General features: G+C 47.8%; 1 protein-coding gene across 4 annotated transcripts in view; it reads right to left on the bottom strand.

The window, feature by feature from the left end:
* Positions 1 to 10585, bottom strand: part of PRKRIP1 (PRKR interacting protein 1) — a 37486-nt gene extending 26901 nt beyond the window's left edge. For 2 of the 4 annotated variants that reach the window (XM_026456634.1, XM_026456631.1), the window contains exons 1-5: positions 9298 to 10585; positions 8183 to 8294; positions 5365 to 5923; positions 4252 to 4330; positions 2653 to 2753 (exon numbers count right to left, since the gene is read on the bottom strand). In XM_026456634.1, the coding sequence (XP_026312419.1) occupies positions 2653 to 2753; positions 4252 to 4330; positions 5365 to 5682 (498 nt within the window). In that variant the 5' untranslated portion in view covers positions 5683 to 5923; positions 8183 to 8294; positions 9298 to 10585. The remainder of the gene's footprint in view (positions 1 to 2652; positions 2754 to 4251; positions 4331 to 5364; positions 5924 to 8182; positions 8295 to 9297) is intronic. The other 2 variants (XM_026456632.1, XM_026456633.1) reach the window with 2 other exon arrangements.
* Between the last annotated feature and the right edge of the window lie 1955 nt (positions 10586 to 12540).

Genomic DNA, 12540 nt, shown 5'->3' with positions numbered 1-12540 from the left:
AAAAAAAAAAAAAAAAAAAAAAAAAATGACACCAAGTGGCTGGCACGGTGGCTCACACCTTGTGATCCCAGCACTTTGGGAGGCCGAGGCGGGTGGATTACCTGAGGTCAGGAGTTCAAGACCAGTGTGGCCAACATGGTGAAACCCTGTCTCTACTAAAAACACAAAAATTAGCTGGGAGTGGTGGCGGGCAACTGTAGTCCCAGTTAATCGGGAGGCTGAGGCAGGAGAATCGCTGGAACCTGAGAGACGGAGGTTGCAGTGAGCCTAGATTGCGTCCCTGCACTCCAGTGTGGGCGACAGAGTGCGACTGTCTCAAAAAAAAGAAAAAAAAAATGACACCAAGAAATAATCATAAAATATTGTAATATTTAGTCATAAAAAGGAACACATTACTGATCTGTACAACAACTGGGATGATTCTTTAAACATGCTGGGTGAAAGAAGCCTTGCACAAAAGAGACCATATTGTGTAATTCCATTTATAAGATGTTTTAGAGCAGGTACAATAGTTTGTGGGAGAAAAAAACTGGTTGTCTGGTTGGGGTCATGGTTGACTGGGAAAAGACGTATGAAGGGGCTTTCTGGGGTGATCAAACTGTATACTTGAGATCTGGGTATTTGGTTCTGTGTAGATATTAACTTTATTTTTTTTTTTTTTTGAGATGGAGTTTAGCTCTTGTTGCCCAGGCTGATTGCAGTGGCATGACTTGGCTCACTGCAACCTCTACCTCCTGGATTCAAGTGATTCTGCTGCCTCAGCTTCCTGAGGAGCTGGGACTACAGGCACGACCCACCATGCCTGGCTAACTTTTTTGTATTTTTAGTAGAGATGGGGTTTCAGTATGTTGGCCAGGCTGGTCTTGAACTCCTGACCTCAAGTGATCCACCTGCCTCGGCCTCCCAAAGTACTGGGATTACAGGCGTGAGCCACCATGCCTGGCCAAATATTACTTTAAAAGGAAAAAGAAAAGCATACACAAACATGAAACCCTATTTAATAATGTGCTTGCTTGAATGTTCAAGAATGGAACATCCTGATGTTTGCAGCGTACTTTGAAATGCACCAAAACAAACAAACAAAAAAAACCCCCAATGAACTGATGGGAGGAATAGAGGTATGAGTAGAGCTCTGGAAGGGAGGAATTATAATTTTCCCCATTTTATAGATGAGGAAAATGAGGCTTGGAAACAGGACTGCTGGGAAGACATAATACAATGCATACCAACAGAGGTATGGATAGATCGATAGGTGTGTGATAAAGAAAATCCAGCACAACAGGAATTATTAAGTCAAGGGGGAGTGGATACAAGTGCTGCATAATTCTTTTAACTTTTCTGTTTGAAATTTTCAAAATAAAATATTAGGGAAAATTTAAACCAAAGAGACAGCCAGGATACAGAAGAAAATAAGTAAGAATTTACTGAAATTGCCAAAACTGAGTTAGAAAAAATTCTGCTTTTGGGGGCCAGGCACGGTGGCTCATGCCTGTAATCCCAGCACTCTGGGAAGCCAAGGTGGGTGGATCACCTGAGGTTAGGATTTCGAGACCAGCCTGGCCAACATGGTGAGACCCCATCTCTACTAAAAATACAAAATTAGCCAGGCGTGGTGGCACACGCCTGTAATCCCAGCTACTTGGGAGGCTGAGGCAGGAGAATCGCTTGCACCCAGGAGGCGGAGGTTGCAGTGAACTGAGATTGCGCCATTTTACTCCAGCATGCGTGACAGAGTGACAACCTGTCTCTAAAAACAACCCCTCCCCCAAAATATGGTTTCTGAAGCAATTCTCAAATAACCTATAATTATTATAGATTAATAATAATCTTAAAATAGTCTATTATTTGACACCTGTCACAAAGAAATGCCAGCTCCAGAGCCAAGAAGCTCAAATGCTCAAAAAGGCAGATACTATATGCACTTTCACAGTTGTGAAAGCAAGCTGCTATTCACACCCAATGCACAGCTAACTGTATCTAGGTATTCAGTTAAGAGGGAGAAGATGGAGGATGACAGAGAGAAGTAACAACTTAAATGGTGTGGGGATCCCATTTGCTGTTCTATCACATGGCAAATGGCCTAGAGGGAAAAGGGGTCTCGGCTGTGCCCTTCCATACACGAGGAAGACTCTCACTCTCCATCCCTCGTCTAGTGTAAGGATCTTGCTATGTTGATTCTGACTGAGGGTTTACCTGGACTCTGTGTGCTGTGCTGTCCGTAGAAAGCAGACCTCACACCAGCCACAACCAGCGTATCTATTCTTCCTCAAATGCTTTTTTCTTTTCTTTTCTTTTCTAAGACAGAGTTTCACTCTTGTTGCCCAGGCTGGAGAGAAAATGGCACGATCTTGGCTCACTGCAACCTTCGCCTCTCGGGTTCAACCGATTCTCCTGCCTCAGCCTCCCAAGTAGCTGGGATTACAAGCATGCGCCTGGCTAATTTTTTATTTTTAGTAGAGACAGGGCTTCTCCATGTTGGTCAGGTTGGTCTCGAACTCCTGACCTCAGGTGATCCCCTGCCTCGGCCTTCCAAAGTGCTGGGATTACAGCCGTGAGCCACCATGCCTGGCCTCCTCAAATGTTTTTCTTCTAAAGGCAGTACATGCACACTGCCCAAACATGGGGGCTCAGCCAGCCTTCTGGCTCACTGACCTTCTCAGCCATGGCATCCATGTAGTCCTGTCGCTGATATTCTCTCCGGCGCAGATGTCTGTACACGTGGAACTCTCCACTGCCGGCCCCAGCACTTGAACCTGTAGCCAGGACAGTCCATGGTTCTAGATGAAATTCAGCTACCAACACAGGTCACCCTTAATCGAAGGGGACTAAAGAAACCAACAGTGGAAGTCGTGGAAGGGACCATGCCTTCCTTTCTCCCCACTGTATATAGAACTGGCTCAGTACCTGGCATATTGTAGATATCATTAATTATTTGTTATATATATGTTGAATGTGAAGTCACTAAAAATCCCACTCAAATTTAGTATCAGGAGGGGCAGACTGTGGTTAAGTGACTTTCTCACCTCCTCCACCTCCTCCATGATTTCACATTTGACATGTTAGATTTCCAGTGAGTTAAAAAGACATCTATGATACATTAAATGAAAATAAGGTGCTCACAAAGTAGTATATGTAGAACAATCATATTTTTATAAAAGTGTTTTTTCTTAAGTTTTTTTTTTTTTTTGAGACAGGGTCTTGATCTGTCACCCAAGTTGGAATGCAGTGATGCAATCACAGCTCATTTGAGCCTTGACCTCCTGGGCTCAAGCAATCCTCCTGCCTCAGCCTCCCAAGTAGCTGGGACCATAGGCGTGCACCACTATGCCTGGCTAATTTTTACATTTTTAGTAGAGATGAGGTCTTCCTATGTTGCCCAGGCTGGTCTCAAACTCAAGCAGTTCTCCTGCCTCAGCCTCCTAAAGTGCTGAGATTACAGGCATGAGCCACCACACCCGGCCTACATTGCTTTTTAAAGACATAATGCTACTGCACATTAAAGTACAGTAGAGTATAAAGAAAACTTCTATGTACACTAGGAAACTAAAGAATTTATATGATTCCCTTTATTGCGACATTCACTTTAACTAGGTTGCCTGGAACTAAACCCGCACTATCTCCATGGTACGCCTGTAGATATGTTAAATTATGATCCAACAAAATAATAAAACTATTTTTATCTACAAAAAAACCCACAATGCGTTATTAAGAATAATGCAGGAGATGGCTGGGCACAGTGGCTCACAACTGTAATGCTAGCATTCTGGGAGGCCAAGGCAGGCGGATCACCTGAGGTCGGCAGTTCAAGACCAGCCTGGCCAACATAGTGAAACCCAGTCTCTACTAATAGCCAGGCATGGTGGCACGGGCCTGTAGTCCCAGCTACTCGGGAGGCTGAGGCAGGAGAATCCCTTGAACCTGGGAGGCGGAGGTAGCAGTGAGCCGAGATGGTGTCACTGCAAACCAGCCTGGGTGACAAGAGTGAGACTCTGTCTCCAAAAGAAGAAGAAGAAAAAAAAAGCAACAGTGCAGGAAAAAATTGTATAGTACCAAACCATAAGCAACTATAACCCTTAAGCTAAATTTACTAATGTCAAATGAACAAAAAAAAGCAACTATATCCCCGTCATTGTAAAAGCAAAACAATGAACATGTAAACATTTCCCCTCATCAGAGATTTAACAAATACTAACTACAGGGCTTTTAGAGCTACCTTAAAACATTATATTTACACACACACACAGACATTACCCATTACATCTCGGACAAATTCTGGGGGAGGTCGAGGTGCCCATTCACTAATTTTCTCCGGAATTGGAACTGCTTTGTCCTGCAACATTTAAACATGAAAGCATTTCTAAGTATAAATCTGCTAACAAAATTACATCTCTCTTTTTAGAGACAGCTTCTTGCTCTGTCCCTCAGGCTGGAGTGCAGCGGTGCAATCATAGCTCACTGCAGCCTTGAACTCCTGGGCTCAAATGATCCTCCTGCTTCAGTCTCCAGAGTACCTAGGACTTACAGGCGTGCACCACCATGCCAAGCAATTTTTTTATTTTTGTAGAGACAGGGACCCGCTATGTTGCCCAGGCTGGTCTTGAACTCCTTGGCCTCAAGCCATTCTCCCGCCTAGCAACCCAAAGCGCTGAGATTAAATCAGGAGCCACAGCGCCCACCCCAAGTTACATTTCTTATGACCAAAGAATTTTAATCGACTAATGAAGCAGGATTGCTTTGCTGCTTGGACACAGAGCTGATTTTGTGTTCCCTCTGTCGTGGCTTTATTCATCCTATGTACTCTTGGGTGTAACACAGTCCACACCTTCCCAGGGTTACACTTTCCAGAGTAGAACTGAAAAACCTAAGCCATAGTTTCCAGTTAGAAATCGCCAACTTTAACACTACTAGAGAAAAAGAGTCCAGCTTTTCTAGTTAAAGGTATAAAGGAAGTTCCCGTTCAATTGTTTTTATGATTGAGGGGACCGAGGCCCGGAGGAGGTGTGGGCGGGAGAGGAGTGACTCGCTCCAAACGTCTCGGCCACTCTCTAACGATCAGCGTTGTTTAGAAAATACCCTTTTGCTAACCCACAAATTCTACCTTTTCAGTCTAACGCTTTTTGTTCACAGGAAGTTAAACCAGAAGGGGTCTTAGAGCACGGGAACCCGCTCCACCGTGCTTTCATTCAAGCTGGGCTCTCACACAAGGACGGGAAGTTCACTTATCTCCGGGAGAGCCTCCTCCTCCTCTTCCCCAAAGACTGCTCTGGGAGGGTCGGATACCAAGTTTCTGAATTTAGAGGTAGAGAAGGTGGACCTGCGGGAACCCAGAGGCGCTGCAGAGGAAGAGGGTAGGCCTCGTCTCACCGGGTTCTTCATGAGCCGCTCCAGCTTAAGCTTCTGCTCCTCCGCGGCATTCTTGGGGATGACGAGCGTCTGCGGCTCTTTCTTGGGCCTCGGCGGTCGCACGGAGGAGGCGGCGGAGCTCGCCATGCCAGCCTTCCAGTTTCCCCGAGGAGCGGCAGCGGCGGCGGCGCGCAAGTATGACGACAGAGCCGCGCGCCGGCGACGCACACGCAGTCTGCGCAGATGGGGAAGGGGGGTTGCGAGCCGGAAGCAGCCTGCTGAATATTCATGAGCCTGAGGCTGACGTGGGTTATTGTAATCAAAGCTGCGGGGTTTCATTTCCTGTTCCTGAACAACAAATCAGTGCAGCTAGATGCTCACGTCCCTGGAGGGGAGGTGGCCCTCCGTGCCTGAGGAACCTGGCCGTAGCCGACTTCTCTTGTCCCCGCGGGCGTCTTCGTGCCACCAAGCAGCCCTGCCGATGCTCTCGGCACGTCCTCTCCATCAGCACTCCTCGCCTCCCGCTTTGTCCGGGCGCGTCCTTGGGTCTGGTCCCCCCTCCTCCATTTCTGACAATCTCCTGTTTACATAAGACAGCGCAAACATGTCACTGAGCTCCCTGAAGACTGGGACCTGCCTCCTTTGTCCCCCTCGAATTACTCTATGCTTGTCCCCCAGTAAATACACCTCTGCCAATGAATGACCCTTTCGTAGTGTGAGACAAAGTAGGAAACCTAAGGAACCATGTCTGCTCATTCTGCTTGCAAGCAGGATTTCACAAAGGCCCTGACTCGTGACTGAGCGCAGCCCTCTCCACTAACGCCCTGAACAATAAACTGGGGGGAGGGAGAGAGAGAACACAGGTTCCCACCTTTCTTGCCAATGACTGCATTTTTGGAAAAGACAAGTTCAATGATCCTAGCCCTTGCCTCTTCCTGTACGTAATCTCTGACAGTATTAATGATTATGCTTCTATAACTTTTGTTTGTTTTTGTTTTAGAGACGAGATCTCGCTTTGTTGCCCAGGTTGGAATGCAGGGACTTGATCATAGCTCACTGCAGCCTTGAACTCCCGGGTTCAGGCACTCCTCCCACCTCAGCCTCCCGAGTAGCTGAGACTATAGGCGCATGCCACCAGGCCTACTTAATTTTTTTATTTTTATTTTTTGCAGAGACAAGGTGGTGTTGTGGTGCCCAGGCTGGTCTTGAACTCCTGGGCTCAAGTGATCCTCCTGCCTGGGCCTCCCAAAATGCTGAAATTATAGGTGAGAGTCACCCTGCCCAGCCAAGCCTCTATAATCTATAACTAGATATACCCTCACACACAAGCCTTGATGAAATTTTACTCTACTGTAACTTCTGAGCACGAGATAAAAAAAAATTTTTTTTTTTCCGAGACAGAGTCTCACTCTGTTGCCCAGGCTAGAGCACAGTGGTGCAATCTCGGCTCACTGCAGCCTCCGCCTCCCGGGTTCAAGCGATCCTCCTGCTTCAGTCTCCGGAGTAGCTGGGATTACAGGCACGCCCCACCATGCCCAGCTAATTATTGTATTTTTAGTAGTGACAGAGTCACCATGTTGGCCAGGCTGGTCTTGAACTCCTGATCTCAGGTGATCTGCTCACCTCGGCCTCCCAAAGTGCTGGGATTACAGGCATGAGCCACCACGCCCGGACTGATATAACTTCTGAGCACATGCAGGGCACCAACAACTGTATATAAATGTTTGTATATAAACTGTATATAAATATAAAATGTGTGCTGAAACTGTTTTGGAGCAGTTTAACAAACTCTGTGAAAGACTTTTCCTGGTTACAGTCCTCAGTAAGATTGAAAAAAACTAACCTTAATTTTTTAAAAGCCTGATTTTTTGTTTAGTTGACATTGAGAAAGAGAAAAGGCCCAGCATGGTGGCTCAAAACTGTAATCCCAACATTTTGAGAGGCCAAGATGGGCGGATCACTTGAAGTCAGGAGTTCGAGACCAGCATGGCCGACATGGTGAAACTCCATCTCTATTAAAAATACAAAAATTAGCCAGGTGCGATGGTGTGTGCTTGTAATCCCAGCTATTCCGGAGGCTGAGACAGGAGAATAGCTTGAAACTGGGAGATGGAGGTTGCTATGAGCCGAGATCCTGCCACTGCACTCCAGCCTGGGCGACAGCAAGACTCCATTTCAAAAAAAAAGAGAGCGAGAAAGAGAAAAGCTGTTGCTCACGTACATTTGGGGTTACAGACCACAGGCTCTTTGGCTCCACTTGTAATGAAACTTAACAGGGGTCCAAGCAGATTTCCTAGACAAGGCATTTATTTCAGAGCTTGTGCTTGAGTGCAGGGGAGACGACGGCAGCAGAAGTGAAGGGTTCCTCCAGCTGATTTGTGGAAAAACCAGTGGGAATTGTGTGTGTGTGTGTGTGTGTGTGTGTGTGTGTCAGAGTCTTGCTCTGTCACCAGGCTGGAGTGCAGTGGCGCGAACTCGGCTCACTGCAACTTCCGCCTCCCAGGTTCAAGCAATTCTCCTGCCTGAGCCTCCCGAGTAGCTGGGACTACAGGTGCACGCCACCACGCCCGGCTAAGTTTTTGTCTTTTAGTAGAGACAGGGTTTCACCATGTTGGCCAGGATGGTCTCAATCTCCTGACCTCGTGGTCCGTCCACCTCAGCCTCCCAAAGTTCTGGGATTACAGGCGTGAGCCACCGTGCCCGGCCAGGACTTTTTTTTATTAGACAAAGCATGGGAATTGACATCAGGGGTAGGGTATGCAGGCTGGGCTGGGCAAAGAGTGTGAGGGTATGCAGGTCGCATATCTGGTTGCGATGGTTATCTTGAGTAATGACTCACCTGGTAGTCTGGCTGGTGGCAACAAGGGTGTCAATCAATTGTTCAGCATTCCTTCCCAAGGTGGGACACTCTGCAAGCTTCATTTGATATTTGGATCTCTTAAGGCCAGTCTCTGGAATTTTTTTTTTTTTTTTTGAGACAGAGTTTCGCTCTATTTGCTCCGGCTGGAGTGCAATGGTGTGATCTCCACTCACCGCAATCTCCGCCTCCCAGGTTCAAGCGATTCTCCTGCCTCAGCCTCCCGCGTAACTGGGATTACAGGTATTCACCACCACCCCAGCTAATTCTGTATTTTTAGTAGAGACGGGGTTTCTCCATGTTGGTCAGGCTGGTCTCGAACTCCCGACCTCAAGCAATCCACCTGCCTCGGCCTCCCAAAGTGCTGGGATTACAGGCATGAACCACCGCAACAAGCTTTTGCGGTCATGGAATGGTCTTGTGTGATGTTGGCGTCCTGGAAATTACTTTTGTTTGACAAGAGAACACCAAGACCCAGCTGTGAATGTCTGGCCAGCTCCCGGGGACACAGAACAGGAACTGGACACAGCTTCTCCTTCACATCCTTTCCCTTTTTCCTCCTCTTGTCCCACTGATCACAAAACCCTACACCATTACCTCGCTGACAATATACCTGCTAACCCCGAGGCTTTAGTCATACGAAGAAAATAGCCATTCTTCTGTGCTCTTGTAATATTTGATCATGCCTCTTACTTAAAGAATTCAAGCCGGGCGCGGTGGCTTCCAGCACTTTTGGGAGGCTGAGGTGGGCGGATCACCTGAGGTCAGGAGTTTGAGACTGGACTGGCCAACATGGTGAAACCCCGTCTCTACTAGAAATACAAAAATTAGCAAGGCATGGTGGTGCACACCTGTAATCCCAGCTACTTGGGAGGTTGAGGCTGGAGAATTGCTTGAACCCAGGAGGCAGAAGTTGCAGTGAGCTAAGATCACACCTTTGCACTCCAGCCTGGGCAACAGAGCAAGACTCTGTCTCAAAATAAATAAATAAATAAAAATAAAAGAAGCACTTGCTGGAGGGACACAGGCTCCTAAGGACAGGGTTGTCCTCCCACTGAGTCCCCAGGGGGATGAATAGGTGGACAAGTGGATGGTACCTGGAGGGTGACGTGTTTGTTCTCCAAAGGTCATTCCTGGCTGCCTGATAGTGGGTGGTCTTCTAGGAGCTCAGGGTGGAATTAAGGATCCTTAGTGGCCCAGGTCTGTCATTGGAACCTGGGGATGGCTTGACCTGGGTGGGGCCAGGCACACAAACTCACGAGCACCACACATGTTAGCAAACCAGTATCTCACTTTTCTCCAAACACTCCACAGAACAAAGACTTCTGTCTACAAAATGAAGCATTTTTTCCTCCCTAGAGAACTCTCACACAGGCTTCTCAACTTGGCCAAAATGCTACTTCCTCTAAGAATTCTTCTCAGATTGCCCCTCCCACCCCCCACCTCCAGGAAGTGAACTGCTCCCTTCTTGGTGCTCCTCCAGCTCTGAATCCCAATAACTGTTGAAGTAGTTACCACTATGTCCTCACCATCTGCGCCCCCATGGGCTTGGCAGGGTGGTGGGCTGGGCCAGAATCCCAGCATCTAACCCTGGCGTGGTGTAGAGTGGGTACTTTCAGGATGCTTGGAGAATAAAGGAATGAAAACATATATGAAGACTGAATGGATGTGTCAGTGAGATGAGCAAGGGATGGATGAATGAATGAATAAGGACATTAAGAAAAAGAGTGAATAAAGATGCAATCAATAAATGGACACTTACTAAACGAACACGTGGGGCCATGGACTTTTGTATTTTGTAGAAATATAAAAATTAGCGAGGCATAGTGGTGCACACCTGTAATCCCAGCTAATCGGGAGGCTGAGGCTGGAGAATTGCTTGAACCCAGGAGGCCAAGATCACACCTTTGCACTCCAGTCTGGGCAACAGAGCAAGACTCTGTCTCAAAATAAATAAATAAATAAAAATAAAAACAAAACATTTGCTGGAGGGACATGGGCTCCTAGGAAAGCCACAGAGCCAGGAGTGCGGGGCAGTGTCTGTCCGGTTGGTAAAGGTGTCCTTGGCACCCCCAACTTCAGTGTCTGGCACAGAGCTGGTGCTTGGCAGATATCTGCTGGATGGAAGTTAAGCGAATGAATGAAGTGAAGGAATGCACGAAGGCAAGAGAGAGTTAAGGCATGTGCGTATGAAGGAGCTGGTAATAACTTCAGTGTCTAAGTGTGGTCTAAATTGTGGACATATTTATCAGCAGATATATATTTCTCAATAGACGAGGTCTCACTCTGTCACCAGGTTGGAGAGCTCACTGCAGCCTTGAACTCCTGGGCTCAAAGGATCCTCCCGCCTCAGTGTCTGGAAAAGCTAGGAATACAGGCACACACCACCATGCCCAGCTAATTTTTCACATTTTTTTGTAGACATGGGGTATTGCTATGTTGCCCAGGCTGGCCTCAAGCAATTCTTCACCCTTGGACTCCTGAGTAGCTAAGACCACAGAATGGTGCCACCACACTCAGCTAATTTTTCTGTTGTTTTTTCTTTTTGAGATGGAGTTTCTCTCGTCACCCAGGCTGGAGTGCAATGGTGCGATTTGACTCACTGCAACCTCCACCTCCCAGGTTCCAGTGATTCTCCTGCCTCAGCCTCCCGAGTAGCTGGGATTACAGGCACCCGTCACCATGCCCGACCAATTTTTGTATTTTTAGTAGAGACAGGGTTTTGCCATGTTGACCAGGCTGTCCTCGAACTCCTGATCTCAGGTAATCCACCCGCCTTGGCTTCCCAAAGTGAATTACAGGCGTGAACCACCTTGCCCAGCCTTATGTATGTATGTATGTATGTATGTATGTATGTATGTATGTATGTATTAATTAATTAATTAATGAGAGATGGAGTCTTGCTATGTTGCCCAGGCTATCATCCTGATGTTACTGAAATGGAACTGAGGCCCAGAGGAGAAAGCAATGCTCAGGGCCACACAGACTCAAACCCAGCAGTCTAGCCCTGGGCCTGTGACAGCCTGAGTGATCATGTGACTCACAGATGGATGGGACAGGGCCCCAGCAGACCCTGGCGGGAACTGCTCGTGCAGCACCTTCCTAGGGCTGAGGTCAGATTTGAGGTCCGGCTCCCTGGAATGAAAGGCCACCTCACAGATGCCCAGAAGTCTCACACCCTGAGTGACGTCCCTTCTGCCACCAGAGGGCAGCAAATCACCACCTAGGTCCCGCCACTGGGAGCCTTAATCCACGTTCCCTGAGCCCCAGTACTGGGTACCCAGGGAGCAAGGCCTACGGGCTGGAAGATACCAATGCTTTGCAGACTAGCAGACTGGCCGCCACCTACCCTGGGCTTGCACAAGCAACCTAACCTCTCTAAGGCTGTTTCCTTATGTGCAAGATTGGTACAAGTGAACCTACCTTGACATTGGCCCATGGGTAAAATGACGTTTGCACCTGCAATGCCTAGCACAGTGCCTGACACTCAATAATATGGCTCACGCCTATAATCCCAACACTTTGGGAGGCCGAGGCGGGTGGATAAGCTGAGATCAGGAGTTCGAGACCAACTTGGCCAACATGGTGAAACTCCGTCTCTATTAAAAATACACAAAAATTTAGCAGGGCGTGGGGGGTGCCACCTGTAATCCCAGCTACTTGGGAGGCTGAAGCAGGAGAATCACTTGAGCCCAGGAAGCGGAGGCTGTAGTGAGTCAAAACCGCACCTCTGCACTCCAGCCTGGGAGACAGGGAGACTCTGTCTCAAAAAAAAAAAAAAAAAAAACAGGGTGACCACACCTGTCCTAGTTTGATCCTAGGACTAAAGGGTTTCCCAGGAAGTGGGCCCTTCAGTGCTAAAACCAGGAGTCTTGGGCAAGCCAGGATGGTTGGTTACCCTAGAGGAGTGGGCACTCCTACCTCAATTCTTTTTTTTTTTTTTTTTTTTTGAGACGGAGTTTTGCTCTGTCGCCCAGGCTGGAGTGCAGTGGCCGGATCTCAGCTCACTGCAAGCTCCGCCTCCCGAGTTCACGCCATTCTCCTGCCTCAGCCTCCTGAGTAGCTGGGATTACAGGCGCCCACCACCTCGCCTGGCTAGTTTTTTGTGTTTTTTTTTTGTAGAGACGGGGTTTCACCGTGTTAGCCAGGATGGTCTCGATCGCCTGACCTCATGATCCACCCGTCTCGGCCTCCCAAAGTGCTGGGATTACAGGCTTGAGCCACCGCGCCCGGCCACCTACCTCAATTCTTTGAGTAGTGGTTGAGACTTAAAGTACTAAAACAGCAAAATTTGGTTTTTTCTTTTTTCTTTTCTTTTTTGAGACTGAGTTTCACTCTTG

This window comes from Piliocolobus tephrosceles, chromosome 8, assembly GCF_002776525.5.
Source record: "Piliocolobus tephrosceles isolate RC106 chromosome 8, ASM277652v3, whole genome shotgun sequence".
Lineage (NCBI taxonomy): Eukaryota > Metazoa > Chordata > Mammalia > Primates > Cercopithecidae > Piliocolobus > Piliocolobus tephrosceles.
This window is presented reverse-complemented; position numbering and strand designations above follow the sequence as displayed.